At 50.3% G+C, this 21,350-nt stretch overlaps 1 protein-coding gene and 1 pseudogene across 1 annotated transcript in view; one reads left to right on the forward strand and one right to left on the reverse strand.

The window, feature by feature from the left end:
- Nucleotides 1–217: 217 nt before the first annotated feature.
- On the reverse strand, nt 218–2,274 carry LOC112308701 (large ribosomal subunit protein eL20 pseudogene; annotated as a pseudogene).
- PITPNA (phosphatidylinositol transfer protein alpha) overlaps nt 2,040–21,350 on the forward strand; it is a 37,739-nt gene continuing 18,428 nt past the window's right edge. Inside the window, exons 1-6 of the mRNA XM_024564644.4 lie at nt 2,040–2,292; nt 6,008–6,038; nt 11,327–11,472; nt 15,127–15,218; nt 19,473–19,480; nt 20,573–20,647. Of these exons, the coding sequence (XP_024420412.3) occupies nt 2,273–2,292; nt 6,008–6,038; nt 11,327–11,472; nt 15,127–15,218; nt 19,473–19,480; nt 20,573–20,647 (372 nt within the window). The 5' untranslated portion in view covers nt 2,040–2,272. The remainder of the gene's footprint in view (nt 2,293–6,007; nt 6,039–11,326; nt 11,473–15,126; nt 15,219–19,472; nt 19,481–20,572; nt 20,648–21,350) is intronic.

Here is a 21,350-nt window from a genome sequence, read left to right on the forward strand (position 1 = left end):
AAGAGAGACAAAGAAATGAAAAGGGACAGAGAGAGGAGAGATAACAAGAGGGAGATTAAAACGGATACAGAAAAACAAAGAGACAGAGAGGCAAGATAAAGAGATAGGGGAGACAGAGACTGATAGCAGGAGGGCTAGAGTGGAGCTAGAGGGGTAGATGGAGAGAAGATAGAGAAGTACGGACGGAGATGCAGAGAGGGAAGGAAACAGGGAGGCCTGCGAGACGGAAACATCACTGTGACACTGGAGATTAACTTTCTTGTTTGTTTGTTTCTTCCCGGATTTCGCCAAGGAGTTTGATTGGGCAGGCCAGGGAACAGGGAGGCCCTGCATTTAAAAGAAGGCGTTGAGCCTTTTGATGCTGAAGCGCGACTTGTACTGGCGACTAAGGACCGGTGGGGCAGTGGGAACTTGAACTTGGAGTCATGGAACTACTTGACTGCCGGTTGGCGGCACTTGCAGGCCGCGATCTCCTCCGCCTTCCTATCTGGACTGAGCGGGCGCGGGCGCGGTGCCGGGCCCCCGTGTCTCGGTAGCACTGGGTGACGGCACCCGCGGTAGCCAGGTCCCGGTACATGTTGTGGGTCCCTCTGCGGGAGCCGTAGCACAACCAGATACCAAAGTTCTTCACCCGAAGGGCGGAGTTTTTGAACACCTGCCCACAGTACACGATTTCTCCTGAGGATTTCTTCATCTTCTTCAATTGAGACACGAAGTACCAGAAGCGGGACTTGGCAACAACTTGGTTTGGTGCAAAGATGCGCAAGCGGGAGAGGGGCGGTGTGCGGCACGTAGGGGCGGGCAGGCAGCGCCCCCGACCTTGTACTCTCCCAGCCCAGGCCTTCGAAGCGTTCTCTCCGCGTTCGCCCCCACCCACAAACGGTGGAGATTAACTTCGTTTTCTCCTTTTAAACCTGGAGCATGTAGAAGTAGCTTTGAGGGGCAGCAGTGTCCATCTTTCCTTCCTCACAATACCCCTCCCCCCAACAATAATAGCCTGGAATGTGCCACGCACTGCACAAAACTGCTTTCCGTACGTTGCCTCCAAGCAGGCGCTATCATTGTTCCATTTTGCCAATGAAGACGCTGAGGCAGAACAGAGAGGTTCGGTAACTTGCACAAGGTCACACAGGGGCAAGAGGTAGGCCTGGGACTCCAGGGCATCGGGCACCAGGGGTTCTCTTCCCACAGTGGGGCTGTTGGCTCACAGTGGGGAGCAGTCGAAGAGTGCTGTGGCCCCTGCGAATGAGAGCCGACGCCTATGCACACCCCAAGCAAAGCTTGCTAGATGTAAAAGAACAGACCCTGGCCTAGTAGTTCCATTGTTTAGAGCGTCATCCCGATACTCCAAGGTTGTGGGTTCGATCCCTGGGCAAATCAATGTTTTTTTCTTTCTCTAAAATCAGTTAAAACAAAACAAAACAAAACAAAACAAAACCCGTTAATACGTGGAAAGCACTTAGAGTAATGTCTGGTGCATAGTATATGCTCAATAAATGTTAGCTTTTATTATCATTTATTTCTTTCTGGTGGGTAAGTTGTGGCAATTAATCCACTATGCTCATATCAAATATAAAACCATTCTCAGTAGTTTTGCATATCACCTTTCATTTTGCCTGTGGAAAAAAGATGTAAATTATTTCAGAGACATATACATTCTTTAAAATACTGAGTTTATTGTAAACATCAGCAGTGTTTTTTGGTAGTGTCGTCCTGAGGAGTCGAGCACTTGCACGTAAAGTTGGCTATCGTTAATATATCTTTTTGACAACCCTTTCCTAGATCTCTAATAACCCCACTGGGGAGGCCCAGCATACAGGTGCGTCTGCTCGGGCGACAGAACTGTCACACCTAGGAGCCCGCCCAACCCCTCGGCGTCTGCTCCGCCTACCAGCGGGGTCTGAGGTACGCCCCAGCCCACCACTGACGCTGACGCTACGGCCCGTTTAAGGACGAGAGGGGCGGGGCGGAGCAGACTCCGCCTCCGCGCTGAGGTCAGCGCGCGCCGCTGCGTGTGACGCTCTGGTTGCCGCAGAGACGCCCCGCCCCCGCGCGGTGCTGCGGAACCGGAGCTCCGGGCGGCGTCGGCAGGGGCGCGGGAGGCGGTGAGGCCAGGGCGCAGGAGCCGGCGCAGCGAGAGCGGCGGGGACGGAGCAGACCACGACGAAGACGCACAGGCAGCCGGGCCGGGCCGGGCCACGGGGAGAGCGGCCGCTGGGAAGCGGGCGGGAAGCCGGGCGGGCAGCGGGCAGCCGCCGAGCCGCGAAGCGACATGGTGCTGCTCAAGGAGTAGTGAGTGTCCGCCCGGCCGTGCGGAAGCGAGGAGCAAGGCAGAGTCGGGGATGACGACCAGGGAGGCTGATGGCCTGGCGGAGGGGATGCAGCGGCCGGACGGGGCCCGGAGGGATGGAGAGCGCGGGATGGGCTGCTGGGCGGCCCAGCGGGGGCCAAGGGGGTAGCGAGGGCCGGACAGGGCCTGAGGTGGGGCCGACGGGAATCGAGAGGGACGGACGGCACCTGAGGTGGGGCCCAGGGGGCAGTGAGGGCCAGATTGGCCTGGGCAGAGGCCCAGGGGACAATGAGGGCCCGATAGGGCCTGAGAAAGGGTCAAGGGGACAGTGAGAGCTGGACAGGGCATGAGGGCCTGAGGGGATCGAGAGCACACGGTGAGATGTGGGGTGGTTCTACGGTGGGGGCTGGGGGACTGAGGGACCGGCCAGAACTGCAGGAGTGGCTTCGAGCGCTGAGGACCTGCGGAGAGGGAGGAGTTGCCTGAGGGGCTGAGGAACAGTTAGACAAGGGCAGGCCAGTCCACGAGCCAGCCAGTGGGGGGAGCGCTGTGGGGGGTGCACAGTACTAAGGGGCTCAGAAGATCAGATAAGACATCTTCAGGAATGGAGCTGAGATGAAGGAGTGGTGAGGAGAACCTGGAGAATGAATGGCTGCCCTAGGCATCAGGAGAAAGATTGTAGTAAGTGGATAAAAGAGAAAGACTAGGGAGTGAGGGCCAGGCTTGGGTGACAGGGGAAGGGTCTAAAGACCCACCCCTTGGGCACATGATGTGGTGCCCAAGTGGTAGGTACGGAGGAGGAGGTATTGGGGGAAGAAGCTTAAGGTGATTACTTGGGACTCAGGGACACTTGGGAAAGGAGTCCTGAAAATATCACGCAGGGGCTGAAGTGATATGAGGGAGTGATAGAGAGGGCTAAGATGTTACCAGGGTAGAGAATAGTTTGGAAAGAGTATGTTTGTGAATAAATATAGGAATCACTGGAGTGGCGGTGGGGAACAGGGGCAACCTACCTCTAGGGAATTCTCAGCCTTGGTGCAAAGAGATGGAATTGAGGAATTGAAGAGGTTGCCATAAAGCCATTAATTGGGAAAAGGCAATGAAGGGGGAGGGAGTTCCTCAGTAGTGACGAAGGGGTGAGAAACTAGTGACTTCAGGGAGGAGCTGCAGGGAGACAGGCTTGCTCCTGAAGTCCAGGGGCTTGTATGGCAGGTGGGGATGTTGGGATTGCTATATTTTCCAGTTGTGAGATGACCCATCCCTGAAACTCCTGGTTCCAAGGAAGCATCTCAGGACTTTTTTTTTTTTTCCCTTTGCAAAGAGGAGAGATTGGAGGGGTGTGTGCGCCATTTACAGTAGGACTGTGCTTTCCTGGAGGGGAGGGCTAGTGGACAGCATTGGGCCAGAGGCCCAGGAATTCTGGAAGTGAGAGATGTCCAAGTAGAGAGCAACTGGTGGAGATCACTCGGTAGCCAAGCAGGTGTGCGGAGGGCTGTTTTCGTTGGTCAGTGAAGGCACTTTGCCCCATCTGACTTGCTCCTCCGAGGTGTTTACAACATTTAGGCTGCAGAGCTTTGGATAACGGGGAGCAGAAACTCAGGTGTCATGCCAGCTTGACCCCTCGTCTAGAGTATTGTTTGGAAGCCCTCTGCCTTTATTTCTTGACTTCCAGCCGATGTTGATTCAGCCAGAGCATGGTGCACTTTGGATTCTAATCTTTACTGTCCAAAAAAGAGGCTTTTGCCATTTTCCAGAGCCTTTTTTTTTCTATTCCCAGATGAATCTGAGAATCTGTAGAAACCGGTAATTTTGTAAAGAAGGTCAGACAGGGAAGGAAAGGGACCTTCACTCAGAAGAGATCTGAGTGAGTTTTCAAGAGAGATTCTCCCTTCCCATTCTTTGTTCTCCTCCCCTTGAAGCCTACTAGGGAAAGGTCCAAGGTGCTGGGGATGCAGAGCCTGCCTGGCTTGTGCCCTGTGTGTGCTCAGGCACTTGTGTGCATCCCTCGGCAGGGGACTCGGAGGGGGGCATCTGAGACACTTGGCTGTGGCTGCAGCACTGCAGCTCTGGGAAGGGTGTGAGTGAAGGTCACAGTGAAGTGAGCACAGCTCCAGTCTCAGCCCAGCACTGCCTCTGTGGCCCTATCCTCTGGAATTGCACCGAATTGCTGCTGGAGTGGTTTTGCTCCCAAGGAGCCAGGGAGAAATGCCCGGGTGTGAGCATCCTATCAGGAACTGGCTGATGCCCTTCTCTTTTGGTAGAAAGGAGACTTGGTGCCCATCCAAGGTCTGAAGGGTGTCTCTGTTGATTTTTCTGACACTTCCTCTAACAGGATTCTCCTTGATTTGATTTCTGTAAATTCTTAGATGTGATTTTTATTGCTGTTCTTGAAGGTAATAGGCTGATTGTTTTCTAGGAAGTTTCTACTGACAGTGCCGAAATGTGGCCTCCAACTTGGAAGTATTTTTCTGCATTGTCGGCCTTTTCTAATGGGAGGAGAGCATTAGTAGCAGCATCCAATGACCTGCAGGATTTAAGTTATTTGAGTCATTCTGGAGGAGGGGAGTTAGCAGGCAGTAAAGACTTGGTTTTGTTTTTCCTGCTACTTTTCTGCCTGGTGCTTTGCATGTAGTGTGATGTTTTTCTCAGACCCCGCTGTGTGCTCCTTGCTACCCGAGGGACCTTTGTGGAACTAGAAATAGTGAGTGGACTACTCACCAGCCTGGAGCACGGATCCTGATTGGTGGGACCACTGCACAGGACAGAGCAGAGCAGCTCGTGCTTCACCGAGCACCTGAGACACAGGAGGCTCCAGGGGTTCCAGCTAGGGTCTGGGGACTGATATCTCAGCTTGGAAGCTGGCTTGGTTTCTATGAATGCAGCCAAGCATTTTGGTATCAGCCCTCTGACCTCACAGCTTTCAACTGGGGGTTGGCTGTTGCTCTGAGTGACAAATGCTAGCTATCTGGAGGAGCGTCGCTAGCTGTCGTACCAATGTGGAGATCTGATCAGTGTGGGGACTTCGCTGGCCGTGGCTTCTCTCTCAGGTTTTTGGTGGTACCTCCAAGAATTGGTGGTCATTGAAAGGGAGAAGGAAAAGACAGTGATCAGTTGGGGTGCCTTTGGACAGCTTCTGGAGGTCCAGACACAAGTTAGGTGTCTCCTCTCTTGGTGGCTTTGTGATAGTAGCTTGTACTGTAATGTCTTGTCCCAGAGTAGAGGTGGTTGGCCCATGCTTAGAGTGATTCAGCCTTGGAGGAGCTTGGCCCCTTCCTGAACTTTCACCTTGAGGGCTGTATGTTGGGAGGTTGGATCCACAGAGATATGAATCCCCAGGGCCTGTATACTTACCTTGGCTTCAGAGTTTTCAGGGGTGGGTCCTCCTGTCTTAACCTCTCTGTTTTACTCTACTCGTTGGCAAGTTTTGTTGGGGAGATTAGTGGAGGAGGGGGAGAAGACAGTTCCCAATGTCAGAGGCCTGCCTGCAAAGTGGCTGGCTGGGGCGCAGGTTCGCACTGAGTCACAGGGCTGTAACTGGGATACCGGAGGGCACGGAGGGTCCTAGCCTTGAAGCACTGGGGGCCATTTTCTGCCAGGTTTCTGAGAGCGAGTGTGGTGTCAGGTGCAACAGTGTTTAATGCTCTTCTAAGGTGATGCTTTAAGAACATTGGGCAGGGTTCAGAACCTGAATTGTTACTGTTTCTCCTTCTCTTGTAGTCGAGTCATCCTACCTGTGTCTGTAGATGAGGTAAGTCCTCCTTCATTTTATCCGTGGTTGTGTGTAATTGCTCCAAGTGGCCCAGACTCTGCGTGTGCTTTTCATGCTTGTTCTAACGTAGAGGTAACCAGTACGCAACGTGAACTTTCCTGGTGCTACTTTCAGTCGAAGGAAGGCACTTACTTTTAAAATTTAATTTAATTTTTTTGAGGATAGGAAAGGAAGTTTTTTTTAAAAATTATTTTTCAATTAAAGTTTACATTCAATACTATTAGTATTAGTTTCAGGTGTACAGCATAGTGATTAAACAGTCATATGCTTTACAGATTGTTCCCCCAATATTTCCAGTATCCGCCTGGCACCGTACATAATTATTACAATATCCCTGACTGTGTTCCCTGTGCTGTACCTAACCTCCCCTTGACTATTCTGTCACTGCCAATTTGTACCTCTCAGTCCCTTCACCTTCTTCACCCAGCTCTCCAACCGCCCTCCTCCCCTCTGGCAACCACCAGTCTGTTCTCTGTATCTAGGAGTCTGTTTCAGTTTTGTTTGTTTGTTTATTTTGTTCTTTAGATTCCATGTGTAAGTGACATCATACGGTATTTGTCTTTCTCTGACTGACTTATATCACTTAGCTTAATGTTCTCTAGGTCCATCCATGCTGTCGCAGGTGGCAAGATTTCTTTCTTTTCTATGGCCGAGTCATATCCCATTGTATCTACATATACCACAGCTTTCTTATTCTCTCGTCTATTGATGGGCACTGGGGCTGCTTCCATATCTTGGACTGTTATAAATAACGCTGCAATGAACATAGAGGTACATATATCCTTTCAAATTAATGTTTTGGGTTTCTTTAGATACATACCCAGAAGTGGAATCGCTGGGTCATAAAGGCAGTTCCATTTTTAATTTTTTGAGCACCCTCCATACTGTTTTGCATAGCGGCTGCTCCAGTCTGCGTTCCCACCCACAGGGGAGGCGAGGTGCTTATCTTGTGTACCTAGGCCACTGTGTGCAGCCTGCCTCCTGATATTGGCATGCCAGTTGACTGAGCAGAGACTAAATCAGCCCCCTTTGCTGGGACTGGGCCTGTTCGGAGACATGTTACTGAAGGGATTGAGTGTGAGCATTTCTGGGACCTCTGTGACTTGACTGGGAAGTGTGCATGGCGCTCTCTGGTTGTGCAACAAACCAGCAGGGCAGGAAATCTCTGAGGCCCTCCCTGGCTGCACTCTAGGTGACTGCTGGGAAGACCAAGGCCCAGAACCCTCCTTTTACGGAGGGCAGGGAATAGCAAATGGGCTTGGCTCACCCTCTGTCCTTTTATGGTTCCTGGGCCTGTCGTCTCTGTCTATGAGGATCTGGCAGGATTTGCCACAAGAAAGTGTAAAGGCCGTGCTGACTCAGAGTTGCTCTCTTGGACACCAGAGAAGCGTCACAGAGCCTCCCTTGTCCCACCCTCTCTCTAAACTTCCTCCACCGTCCTCTCCTGGCTCAGCCTTGTTCTTTGCTTCCTTCTGAATCCATAGCCCTTCCCCCACCCCCACTTCCAGAATCTCAAGTCTGGGTAAAGTTTGTCAGCCAGCACAGTGCCCCCAGTCGCGCTCTTCCTGCAGTGTCGGTGTGAAGCCCCCGTGATAACTTCCAATCTGTTCCAAATATGAAACGGACCTTTGAAAAAGGAAATCAGGCCAACAGAGCCCACCGCACACTTTAAGTGAGACAAATAACCAAGTTTCTTGACCCCCCCCCAAAAAAAAAAAGTTGTGGGCAGGTATTAGTCTCCTAGAGGGCTGTTTCCAGCGGTTGGCTGCATGTCTGGGGAGAGCCCTGGAGACCTGGGGGTGGGAACCAGAGGTGGGCTGGAGCATAATCTGGGAGTCCCAGGAAAGGACAAGAGAAACATGCCTGGGGAAGCGGGGTGGGAGTGGGGGTGCAGATAGATGCTGCGATCCCTGGAGGCACCTCAGGGGTGTCTAGGGCCAGGGAACCGCATGCTTGGGCTGATGGGCTTTGGCTTGGGGACCTTGCTGCGTTTATGAAAAATAGCAAGTGATGACTTGCCAAGCCAAGGGGCCAGGCAGGAAGGCCTAGCACATCTCTTGCCCTGGAACTCCGCTCTTGGGGGTGTGATGGCGCCTTCTTTGCTGCACAGCACGACCCCACTCCCCCAGTCAGGAAGGTGTCCCTGGGAACTTGGGAGCACCTCAGTTTGGCATTTATGGGTGAAATGGACCTTTTCACAGGGAGTTTCTTGATGGGATAGAGAGTGGGAATGTCTCTAAGCAGCGTGGCAGACGCAGGAGGGCCAGCACCTGCCTGGGGCATCACCTGGCTGCTCTGCGGTGTGGTGGGAGGGTCCACAACACTGACTGCTTGTAGCAGCCCAGGAATGGTGGGAAAGGGGGGAACTTCTAGAGTGTATGCGCCTTGGGGCTTTAGCTTGTGATGGCTTTTTTTGCAGCACTGAGGAGGTGGTGGGGCGGGTGAACAGAGCTGAAAGTGGAAGCAGGAGCTGCGGAAGTTAGCACTGATGAGGATTCACGTTTGCCTGCTGGTGGTCAGCCTGCTCCCAGCTACAAGTGCTGTTGAGAAAGCAGCGCATGGCCTAGGGTTGAAGCAGAAGCTGCTCTTTTGATGGCTTGAACCTTAGTTCTAGAAGACCAGAAAAACTTGAATGGGAGGTCAAAGAAGAAACAAGTAATGATCAGCCTTCTCGGTCTTTATCAATAACCCCATCCTGACTGTGGTTTCCGTGCGCACAGCCTGGTGTTGTGCGGCTGATGGATTCACTTCCTCATGGGAGACCATGATTTGAGGCCCTCAGAGCTTTCTGATTTAGGGAGAAAAGAGGAGACAGAGAAGAGAAAACCATGTCTTTATAACCATTGATGGCTTGCATTGATATTTTGGGATGGAATTAGCTTCTGGCTGGCCAGAGCCTTTGGCCTAACTAACCCTGTGCAGGGTGTCTGGGCGTTCTGCAGCAGAGCAGGAAAACGCTGGCTGTTGCACACAGGTGTGTCCACCAGTGATTCCTGGCTCAGGGCCGCCCACCCTCTCCTGTGGGCAGGGCTGTTTCACTTCTTATTTCCAGAGACACGTGACACCATTCCCCTGTGCTAACTGGCCTGGCAGGGCCATGTGGGTGGAACCGACAGCTGTGCTGGTTTGTTTAATGTCAGTTTGTTTTAGGCCCACCCACAGCATCTTCGTGGGCTCTGGCTCCCAGATTGCCAAATTGGTGGAGTCTCTTGTTTTTCTCAGCTGAGTGTCTTAGTTCTTTGGGACAGGGGACAAATCTCAAGGGCAAGGAGCAATATCCTAGGCCTGAGGCGGCTGGAATCCCCGTCTCCACAAGGCTGTGTCTGATGTCGGGGATGATGGTCTCATCCCCACTCCCACCTTCACCCCGTTTGAGTGTGGCTGCTTTCTGCTTTCCCAGGATGTGGAGCCACTATGCCAAAAGGCACCCTTGGACAATGACAGTGTCCTTCACTAGTGGCTTGTGGAGGCCAGTGTTACTTACTCCTTTGGATTAACAAAACTGCCCTCACTTGTCTCATGGATTAAAGGATCAGAGTATCAAGGGAGATTAAGGGGGGAAGATGCCTCGCACAGACTGATCCCCTTATCCCCTTAGCCTGCCCCCTGATTCCTGCAGCTGAGGAGGAACAGATGAAGGGGCTTAGTCTCTTCTAGGAGCCCCTCCCCAAGCAGCACCCCAAAGAACACCACCAGCCGGCAACGGCAGCCCCTGCCACCAGACCTTTTTCCCAGGCTGCCCTTTAGGATTGCTGAGTCAGTGGTTAGGTGTTCTTGTGACTCTTCTCTGAAACAGAATTACTGCTCCTTCTTAGGAACCCCTGGCTCAGCCAAATGTTGACCCACTTGATAGGGGTTTTCATGTGTGCCTCAGCTAGGGGGTGGCCTTGGAAAGGCACAGGGACAGCTTGGGGTTCCGTGGGGGCATTGAAGCAACACTGATGTTGCTGTGGATTAGCAAGGTCAAGATAACTGGCTGTCACCCCAGTGCTCCTCTTTATGGGATTAACTGAGCTTTGGTGGCTTGCCTGAGCCTTTCCTTGGCATTTTGTCCTGGGTTTTTGCTTTGGAAGGTAGGGCTCTTTCAGCTTTATGGTGAACAGTAAATTGTCCCGGTCGGCTGCTTCCCCTCCCAGACTTTGCCCAGAAATTTCCCTGTGGTGCTTACGAAGCTGCCTGGTTGAGTAAGCCTCCACATTTGAGGGGAAACAGCCGTGGAAGCTGCCTCTGCTCCTTGCCGTTGCAGGCAGTGGTTTAAGTGACAACTGCCCAAAGACACAGCCTGTCTGTGTTCATCTCAAAGGGAGAAAAATGCTCTCATCTTTCACTCTTGGGAGTACCAGTAGGTTGGGAAGGGGACATAAGAGGGCAAGGAAAACCTTTATTCCCCCCCAAAACATGTTGGGTAACCTTTTTCTCATACTTCCTAAATTGTGCCTGGTTAGCACTGGCAGTGACTGGCAAGGTGCATCTGGCGGTGTAGATGCAACTTCCTGCATTAAATGCTCCTGTTCCTTCTCCTTTCTCCTTATTTTCTATCTAGACAGCTTCCTTCAGAGAGAAGCGAGCAACAGGGCCAGGCCTGGGCACTGCCCAGGTCGTTGGCCCTAACACTGAGTTGTCCTGAGGGGTCAGAGGAGGCCAGTGATCTTGACTGGTGACTTGATAGGGTGGCATGTGACCCAAATAAAGGAAAACTAGGCTTTTGCCATGTAGAAAGTGCCAACACAGAGGGTGCACCCAGCCACTGGAGACCGAGGGGCAGGGATCTGTGCCCTCTAATGTGGGAAGCAGGGCGCCGGCACCAGCCCCGTCAGGAGTCTGGACGGTATCCGGAGGTCTGGTTGCCTGCAAGGCTCTTTTCTGAGCTGCTGGCAGGGCGAGGAGGGGCTCACCGTTGGAGCAGGAAGTCATGTCTTAGTCTGTTTAAATGAATGCGATAAACGGACTTCTAGCAACTACCCCAGATTTTGCTTTGAGATCTTAAGAGCAGGGCAAAAGCTACCTTGGACTCTATAACCTGGGAGGTGGTGTGGAAATGGGAAGGATGAAATAAACGCATCTGATGGCTTAAAGAGAGGCCACGGAGCAGCATTCTCAATTGCTTTGGATGGAATTGGGCAAGGCCCTGTGTGAAGCTTCCGAACGAATTCCTGGATGAGGGGACCCCAGAGCGAACTAATCGGTCAGTTCATGGCAAATGGACAGTGTGTACCTGCTGCGAAGATTCTTCAGTGTCAGTAACTCCCATGTCTCTGTTTCTGTAGTATCAAGTAGGACAGCTGTATTCTGTGGCCGAGGCCAGCAAAAATGAAACGGGTGGCGGCGAAGGCGTGGAGGTCCTGGTGAATGAGCCCTACGAGAAGGACGGGGAGAAAGGCCAGTACACACACAAGATCTACCACTTACAGAGGTAGGTGGCTGGGCAGCAGAGCCTGGAGCTGGCCTGGTTGGGGAGTGGAGAGAATGGCTAACTGGGGGTTTCCAGGTTATTAGCTGGCTGCTCAGGTTGCTTCACCTGTGCGAGTGGGTGTAGACCCATGTACTCCTTTGTTCATTTAAAGGTTTTAGGGGTTGCTTTTTGTTTTGTTTCTTATTTTTATTTTTTTAAATAAAAGTAATACTTGTTTTACCAGGCTCCCAGTCCCCAAAGGTGAGAGTGTTTAGTTTCGTGTGGGCCCTCCCAGCGATACTCATTGTCTGTGAGTGTGTGTGTGAGGGGGGGGTGTGAATGGGTGTGCCTCTCCTGTACTGTTATCTCAGCACGGGTGGGATCATACCCTACGGAGCTATTCGACTTTGCTCTTTTGTTGCTTACAGCATCGCTTTGTCTCACTGCCAGCAGCTCAGCTTCATTCTTGGGGAGCACACTCGGCATGGTTTTGTACAGGTGTGCTGCGAGCTGTTTCACCTGTCCTCTCTTGACATCTGTTGCTAGTCATTTCCAGATGTGTACAGAGTGTTCCAGTAAAGCTCCTGTGCAAACCTTTTCACGTGCCTGTGTGTGTAAATCTATAGCAAACCTTTCTGAAAGTGGGATTGCTGGATCAGGTAGCATTTTAAATTCCGATATTGTGAAATGAGCTACCAGAGAAACTTTGGTACCGCTCTTCGGATCAAAGCCATAAGTATTTAAATATCTGAACTGATCTGTGTACTAAAACCCTTAGCAGACCACACAGATTTGCTGAGTCCCTCACTAAAACAGTATTACAGGACGAGGCAAACACAGGTTTACGGTTTCGACTGTGTGAAGCACAGAGCTTATTCTTATATCATTTTTAATTATTGTATTATTTTCCCTACTAACAATGATAAGCTACGTTTGCCCGCCCTGCATGCAAACTCTGAGCTGATCTGGAGGGGGTTGAAAGCAACGGTCAACATAGACCAGCTTGAATGGATGTTGAACCAAGCAGGTTACCCAAAACTGGAAAAAATTAACGTGACTATTTTAAAAATTGTGATAAAATATACAAACACAAAATTTACCATTTTTAAGTGTACAGGTCAGTGGCATTAAGTACATCCACCCTGCTGTGCAACTTAAACCCGAGTCTTAATTTCTCGTCACCAGACTGAACTAAAACCAATTTCATCCTCTTTGGGTAAAACCCCTCACTGAATGCTTGCTGTCTGCTGCTCTGGAGCCGGGGCGCGGGCCCAGAGGGGCAGGACTCTGGGAGTGCTGGCGCCAGGGGGAAGGCAGCCCTGTGAAGTGGGGGTGGGGGCCTCTCGCTGTGCTCCCCTTTCCTTGTCAGTGTGCTTACTCCTCTCAGCCTGCTCTTCCTCCTCCTTCCCCACTCAGAGTTGACTGCCAACCAGTCCCTTACCGAGCCATTAACAATTCATTAAAATAAGCCTTCAGATGTATGCCAACTATAATTGAAAAATAAATTTTAAAAAAATGTTTTTTAAAGGCTCAAGATTTGTCTTCTCCATAGTTGCATTTGTATTTTTTAAAGAGGATTTTGAAAAGAGAGAGTGAGGTTGATAGAAGGGGCCCAACCAGAGTTGCAGAGAGGAGGTCTGTGGGACCTGTCTGCCGTCTCGCTTACAGGGCAGGGTGTAAACTTGGAGCTGCTGCCACTATTCCCTTAACTCCAAACACTCAGCTGCAAAAAAAAGAAAAAGTGCTGAATGCCACAGCCACCTGTCCTCTGAGCACCAAAGCTTCCCGTGAGCCATCTCGTTGCCCCAGTCTGGAGCGTGGGTTCCCCACCACCCTCTTTCTCATCCCTTAATCAAGTCAAGTTCTGTTGGTTCTGTCACCTTAGTACCGCCAACCTTTCTGCTTCCCTCATCATCTCTTGCCTTCATTACCATAGTAGCTCCTCACTGATCACCTTGCTTTCCACTTCACACAGCTTTGAGAGTGCTCTTTCTAGAAGACAGACCGGTTGCTCCCCAGCTTGAAAACTATAGATGGTTTCCCTTTGCCCTCCAGATAAAGGCCATACTCTTTGATGTAACTTACGAGATCTTTTATGACCCAGCCTCTGCAGGTTCTCCTGTGTTTCTTACTTTATACCGTACACCAGCTACTCTGAACTTCTCTCTTCTCCTAGTTTTTCCCACCCAGCTCCTATCCTTGTGTCTAGCTCAGTCTGACTCACTCTCTACTCTATATGTTCGTTTAACCCTTCTTCTTTAAAAAAAAATAAAAAATTTATTTTTAGACAGAGGGGAAGGGAGGGAGAGGGAGGGAAACATCAGTGTGTGGTTGCCTCTCACGCACCCCCAACTGGGGATCTGGCCCACAATCCAGGCCTGTGCCCTGACTGGGAATCAAACCGGTGACCCATTGGTTCACAGGCCAGTGCTCAATCCACTGAGCCACGCCAGCCAGGGCTCATCCTTACTCTTCTGAGGAGCCTCCCCCTGCACCATGCTGCCAGCACCATGTTCTCCGGTGCCCTGTCCCCCAGAGCCCTGTGGTCACCCACTGTGGCACACTCAGTGCTGTCCTCTGCCCAGCTGGTTGTACTCCCCACTCAAACGTCAGCTCCTTGAGGGCAGGAGCCAGTCTGTGTGGTTCCAGGTGCCTGGTACATGGAAACACTTATCCCAGTGAGCATGTCAGTGAGTGAATGAATCTCAGAGCGCTGCTCCGAGTGCTCTGAATTAGATAGCTATTGGCGTCAGCTCTTTCTTCTTGGGCCTCAAGCACCAAAGTTGATGAGCTTGTTGGAGCCTGCTAAAGACTGCTTAGAATACCAGTGGAAAACTAAGGAAAAGGAATATCTGTTCTTTTAAAAAAGAAATAACAAAACAGGCCCTGGCCAGTGTGGCTCAGCTGGTTGGGTGTCGTCCCACAAAGCAAAAGGTCACAAGTTCGATTCCTGGTCAGGACACATACCTGGGTTGCGGGTTCGGTCCCTGGACAGGGCATATACAAGGAGGCAACCAACTGGTGTTTCTCTCACACATCAATGTTTCTATCCCTCTCTTCCTCCCTCCCTCCCGCTCTCTCTAAAAATAAATAAAATCTTTAAAAACATGGACTCTTACTAAACATACTGTTCTGTAACCTGAGATAAGAAGACTTAAATAGAAGAAAATATTTTGTCCTGGGAGGCAGATGGCCCTGAGGGCCTCCTGGCGCCCCAGAACTGACAACAGAAGATCAGATCATCTCGGATCCCATACTTGAAGTCAGTCAGTCAGTCTCTCTGGCCCATAAACCTGGGCTGGTATACTCCTGGAGGTAGCTCATCCTTGCAGTTTGGAATATAATGCCCTGGGCCCAGTGAGCTCTGGAAAACATCACATTGATAATGTAATGGCTAATACGCCATAGCAGGTAGCCTGGGGTCTCACCTCCTGTCCTGTCCTGGTGGGTGGTGGGACAAGACGTGGGTGGATATTAGCAGCCAGGTGAGCTGCAGGTTCAGGCTCTGACAGGTGGCTTCTCACACACATGAGTAACCTACTTATCTCATGGAAATTTACTTGTCAGTTCCCCATTGAAGAAGCTGGAGCGGTGGCTGGAAGAATGTGGTGTTAAAGCCCATTGTCTTCTAATTCTTTCCTCCGTTTCTTTTCATAACCCCTTTTCTCACCACAGCAAGGTGCCCACGTTTGTTCGAATGCTGGCCCCAGAGGGAGCCCTGAATATTCACGAAAAAGCGTGGAATGCCTACCCCTATTGCAGAACTGGTGAGTGCAGACCTGGCGAGAAGCCGGAGTTTGGGCCCCAAGATGGGCAGAGGATGTGGTCAAGTAGACCCAGTGGTGGGGACGAACTGGGGCTTGGGGTCTCATGTTCATTCTCCAGATTAAGCCAGTGGACGGAGGAGTTTAGGGACGCCCTTCAGACCTGAGGCCCGTGCTGTCCGGGGTGTTTAGTACAGTGTGGCAGCCAGCTGGCCCAGAGCCAGCCCCTCTTATTTGGGGATCATATGATAATTTTGATTGTTTTTACTAATTACAAAAGTAATGTTCTCTGTTTAAAGTTTAGAAAGTACATACAAACAAAAGAAACTAACCACCCATGGTTCTCTTATTCCTAGGTAGTCACTGTTAACATTTTAATGTCTTTTTTGTAGTCCTTTTTTCAAATCTTACATATACACACCTATATAAAATCTCCAGACACGTTTCCTGGACAAGTTTTGGATCACATCCTGTTAACCATTAAGTCGTTTATGTTACTCAGTAATGGGGAGTCTGTTCCCTGTCACTGTATAGTCTCCTATTTTCTAAAATTTGTAGTGGCTGCTCTGCATTGCATTGTATGACTGTGCTGTGATCTTTTTAAACCATTCTCTTATTATTAGATACTGCAATTTCCAGTTTTAATGTGATACATTTGTGTTTGGCTTGAAAAGCAGCGTCGAGGCCAGGGACTCTTGAGAGAGTCAGTGGTAGAAAGGGGCCTGTGGCGGGACCTTCCTGCCCTGGGGCCGGGCCAGGCCCAGACACTAGGAGAACGTAGCGAAGGATCGAAGGAGCGCTGATGATGTCGGGGGAAGGTGGAAATCAGCCCAATTTTTGATGACTCAGGACTTAGAATCAGCTACACCTCAGATATGTTCTGTCACTCTTGGACTGTGCATGTGCCAGATTTGGGTGGAGGGATGGGAGGCGAGGAGGAGGGAAGTCGCTGTTAAGGGCCCTGACTTACACTAAACCAGCATGTTCTGTAGTTACAGGTGGGAGGGGGGGTGCATTTTCTCAACCTGGGCCAGTCTCCTATGTGGAGTTTCTGGAAAGGAAAGATTTGAACCTCGACAGAAAACTTTCTGTTCTAGACTCGCGGGGATTCCCTCTGAGTAGTTCAGACTCCTAGCTTTCCAGGATTCCAGAGTAGACCTCTTGGAGGGCCCAAGCTGGCACTGATCCGTGTCCTAGGCTGCTTCCTAGAGGTCCCCTGGAACATATCTCTGAGGGGGGTGGCCCTTCCCCCAGTCCACCTACATTTGTTTTCACAGGCAGTCTGGCTGCAGGGCCCTCTTGCCAGCCTCTGCCCACATGTACTGCTTCACCCGCCTTATTTATTGGGACCCGGCACTCCCTAAATTGTATCTGATGATGATGTTCCACCCCTGTGGTCCTTATCCTGTGAACTTGGGAATGATTAAAGTCTACAGCACAGGGTCCTTGCCCTTTCCAATCCTTAAGAACCTTGAGGCAGGAGATTAACAACCATTGACAGGACCTGGGGTGTGTATGTGAGTTTTATTGCTGTAGCTGAAAGTGCAAATACTACTCGGGAAGCGTTGGGCAAGAAGCTGTTAAATTCTTGGACGAGAGGCATGCACACACTTTCTTAAAAGACTGTGTGCACTGTGGCTGGGTATGTCTGCTTCTAGGGCCGAAGGTGAATTTTCTTGATGTCTAAGAGAGTTGCATTGAGCATGCGTCATAAGATCCTTCGCCAACTTGGCGTAAAGGAGGCAAACAGATAGCACAGACTCCTCCATGCCTGGGGCAGGGTTCTGGGTGCACAGCTTGTGCTGACTGAGGGATGCCACTGTTCTCTGTGCAGTCCGGGGAGTGTGCTGCAGCTGACATGGGTGTTTTTCTAGCCGTCAAATGCTCACTTACATATTGCTCTGATCTTTGGCCAAAAGAAATAAAAGATAACAGTAATTTCTAAATACTCCACAGAAAGGAGGCAGGGGTGGGGGAAGGTAGGTTTCTTCAGCGGGTGCCAATGTCACACTCATAGTCACCATTGTACGAAATGAATATGTTGAATCTCAGATCTGTCCCGTTAGACTCTTGCTCTTTTAAAATAAAATAAAGAAAGCTAATTCCCAGTTCCCTCTGGGGGTTGGTGGGAGAAGGATGATTAATTCAGACATCAAAGCTTGGTCCAAGTAGATCAAAGTTTGAAGCAAGATGGATAAAGGAGCATGGAATAAATTCCTCATGCTTTGGAAGGCTCTAAGCTTATTCTGAGTGGAATGAAAATGGAGTTGGAATACTTTACTCATTATCGGCTCTTTCTGTCCTCCTACCTATTTCTGTCTCTTTCTCCTTGCTGACGGGTTGGGATGTGAGGAGGCGGTGAGGTAGGATTTGGTCTGTGAATGAAAAGAGGAACAGAAAAACGTTTCTCTTTCTACCCCTCCCTCTAGCCTTAACCCTTGGCTGAACTGTCTTGCTAAGCACTGGCTTTAAAGTACCTTATTTGGAGAGCCTGGTTTTGGAACTTCGAAGAGTTTCCTGGACTCTTCCAGTGTGCTCAGGATTGCAGTTTGAGGAGAAGGGAGTGCTGTGAGTGCAGAGGTGTTCGGCGGAGCAGGAGCTAGAGATTAGGGAAGGTTAGTTGGTCACCCAAGGTGGCATTAAAGGCCACAGAGGGTCATCATCCTCATTGATTCAGAAACCTAATTGGTCGGAACTGAGTGGATCTATTTTTCAAGGTCTCAAAAAGACTAAGATGGTCCCTGGCCCGGTAGGGTCCCGACGCGCCAAGATTGTGGGTTCAGTCCCTGGTCAGGGCACACACAAGAATCAACCAATGAATGCATAAATAAGTGGAACACCAAACTGATCTCTCTCTCTCTCTCACTCACTCTCACTCTCACTGTTTCTCTTTCTCAAATCAATAAATTTAAAAAAAGAAAGAAAAAGACAAAGGCATAAAAACCTCATATGCCAATACATTAAGTTATATTGAAATCCAAAATTAGTAATGAAACCACATATTCCTGTTTGCTGATTAGGGCGTTCTTTTCTTGGGGGCTCTTTTACACGGAAAACCAAAGTATGATCAGAATGCCAGTATGTAGTGAAAATGCCCACTTGGTTGTGTGATCAGGCTCTTGTGTCCGTCGATTAGCACGTTCTGTCCTTACAGAGGCCGGACTAGAAGGAGAAGGTTGCTTGGAGAACATGGGTTCAGAATCAGGTGGTTAGCTGGAGAACCCTAGGGGATGGCGTCATCCAACCAGGCCAGCCTGACACCGCCTCTCGTTCTCGGGGTGGGGCTGCTAGATGTGCCACGTTTGCAGCCCGGGGCTACCCCTCCTAGGACAGCCCCTGAGAACCTTTGCCAAACTGGCCCCTTTGGACTTCCCCTTGATGGATATTATACTCACTGTGTCCTTTTTGTTAACACAATTTTCTCCAAGCTGATAGCAGACCACTTTTTTCAATAGGCCTTTTAGTTATAATCTTAATCCCGTGCTTTTTTCCAAGTTCTTTCATTGGATTCGGGGAAGTTACTTACAGTCTCTTGGATTGTTTCTATACCAGGTAGATTTTATTCCTTACATTTCAGCTTTCCCTCATCTCAATCTCAGAGAGAGCCTTAGCTGCAGCTTTGGAGTTTTGGGGTTTGACTGTTAGTCCCGTGAATGTCCAAACATGGCAGTGTGGCGCCCATCAGAAATGGAGAAGCTCCAAACTCAGAGGGTACAGAATGATCCGGGCCGCGGGCAGGACGAGAGCTGGTCCATTCCCCGGTGACATTAGAGCCGCAGTCATTTTCTCTGATAAATAATTAAACTGTGCTTTCCGAGGGGGTCTCATTACAATGAGCAGGAGTATGGAGGGTGAGAGGTTAGGTTACAGCAGAGGAGGGATGCGGAAGGCAGATAGACAGGGCCTGGTCTGAAGTTCCCTGCTCCGTGCCCCCGAAGTAGGGACACCAGGAGACTCTCTGAGGCAGAGCCAGTCCCCTTTCCTTGCCCAGCTGGAAAGAATCCCAAGGAGCTGATGGTGGCATTTTTTAAATTAAATTCCAGATTTGGTCCTTTGGGACCTTTGCATGATTGAAACGTGAGGGTTGGTGCGTCTAAGGTACCAAATGCACACCCCGGGGCTGGGAGGTGACTGTGGACTGAGCCCCAGGAAGCGGAGGACTCTTCGCTGTCGTCATCTCTGGGGCTGAGGGGCAGGTATTTATTCATCCTCGTTAATCTTTTTCTCTCTTCTTTCCATGTCCCTTCCTTGGAGCAGTTATTACAGTAAGTATCTTCAGGGCGGGGGGCAGAGGTGATGGGATTGTAGATGATTTATAAGAAGAAATAAAAATGTAACTGCACTGGAGGTTCCTGGGTGTTCTCCTTTTTCTCTTGGGTGACTTTTGGAGCTGTTGAGGCTTAATCCTTTCAGCCCTACGGAGGAACCTGTTAATTGGCGAAGTAGCCTCTTTAAGCTGCACTGGCATGTGGCTTTGCCAGGTGCAGCAGTCAGGGCCCTGACATCCTAGCTCTGGGTCTCACGTGTGCAGAGTGACCCGGGGCTCTCCCCTGCTCTCGCCAGGATTGTGCGGAACTTCAGGTCAGCCGGCCTGAGTGGGATTTCCCATTGGGCATCTATTGACCCCAGGGAGCACTGACCCTTGGCAACATCATGGAGTCAGCAAGGTTTCTCTTCCATGACCACGTCATTGCCCCTTTTCTTCACCCTTCAGCATCCTCATCCAGTGCCTTGTCCCTGCAGGTCAGCATAGGCGGTTCTTGGGAACCTAATCCCTGCTAAGGAGTTCATGGACTAATGTGTTCCTCCTTTGCGTAGTTCCAGTTTTTAAAAAGTACCAAGAGAGGAAGGTAGTAATGAGCATGAAGAGTTAATCTGCTGAGATGAGAACATCAGGCCTCTGCAGAAGGCTGGCTGGAGGGAGTAGGGCAGTGATGGACATTCGTGGTTGGTGAGGGGGGGGGGGGGTCCTGAGCTCTTCTCACACTGCTACGTAACCATGAGTGCCTGCGCATGAGGAGGTGTGGCAGAGAGGCTGAGTCATGAGTTTGGAAGTCATACAGACCTAATTTTGAGGCCCAGCGCTATCGTTATCTCTGTGGCCTTAGAGAAGTCACCTCGCCCCTTTGAGCTTCACTTTCTTCATCTATAAAATGAGGGTGACATTGCTACTGACCTTGTAGGACAGGGTGAGGGTTGAGCAAGATACCGCACCCTAGCCTGTTGCGGGCTCCCAGTAAGGCTAGCTGTTACCGTAAGGCAGAGGTTGGAGTCTCCCGACTGCCTATGATCCCATAACAGTTACTCTCCAACTTTGAGCCTGGTGACTGTAACATATTTTTTTCCCCCCTTTCCAGAATGAGTACATGAAAGAAGACTTTCTGATTAAAATTGAAACCTGGCACAAACCAGATCTTGGCACCCAGGAGAATGTAAGTAGCACTTCCCAAGAGCTCCAAGGGCTTCCATGCCTCAGAGCAGGGTATGGAGGCTCTGCCCTGTACCTTTTCCATCCCTGCGGGGGTCCTCTCTGCGCTTCCCTTTTTCGTGGTCTCTGTCTAGACCTGTCCTACCAGCATGGGATTGCTCTGCTTCTGATTTGCAAAATGTGATCTCCAAGCCACCGTAGAGGCCTTTTTGTAGTACTGGGATTGATCTAAGATGCAACTCCTGGCACAGAGGAACTGTATTTTTGAAACATCAGAATTACAGCCTCTGTAGAGCACAATTTGCCACTAACTCCTCAAAGTCAAAACACACCTATCACCCTGGCTGGTGTGGCTCGGTGGATTGGGCGCCAGCCTGTGAACTGAGAGGTTGGTGGTTCGATTTCCAGTCAGGGCACATGCCTGGGTTTCGGGCCAGGTCCCATGTTGGGAGAGTGCTAGAGGCAACCGATCAGTGTTTCTCTCACACATTGCTGTTTCTCTCCTCCCTTCCCCCCTCTCTCTCTTAAAAAAAAAGTAGTAAATAAATAAAATCTCTAAAATACACCTGTCCTTTACCCCTGCAGTTCCACACAGTTATGTTTACATATGTGTGAAGTAAAAATAACATATACAAGAAGATTCATTGTAGCATTCTATAGCCAAAGATTAAAAACAATACCAGAGCCCTGTTAATGTGAGAGCCCTG

This window comes from Desmodus rotundus, chromosome 9 (assembly GCF_022682495.2).
Source record: "Desmodus rotundus isolate HL8 chromosome 9, HLdesRot8A.1, whole genome shotgun sequence".
NCBI classification, from domain to species: domain Eukaryota; kingdom Metazoa; phylum Chordata; class Mammalia; order Chiroptera; family Phyllostomidae; genus Desmodus; species Desmodus rotundus.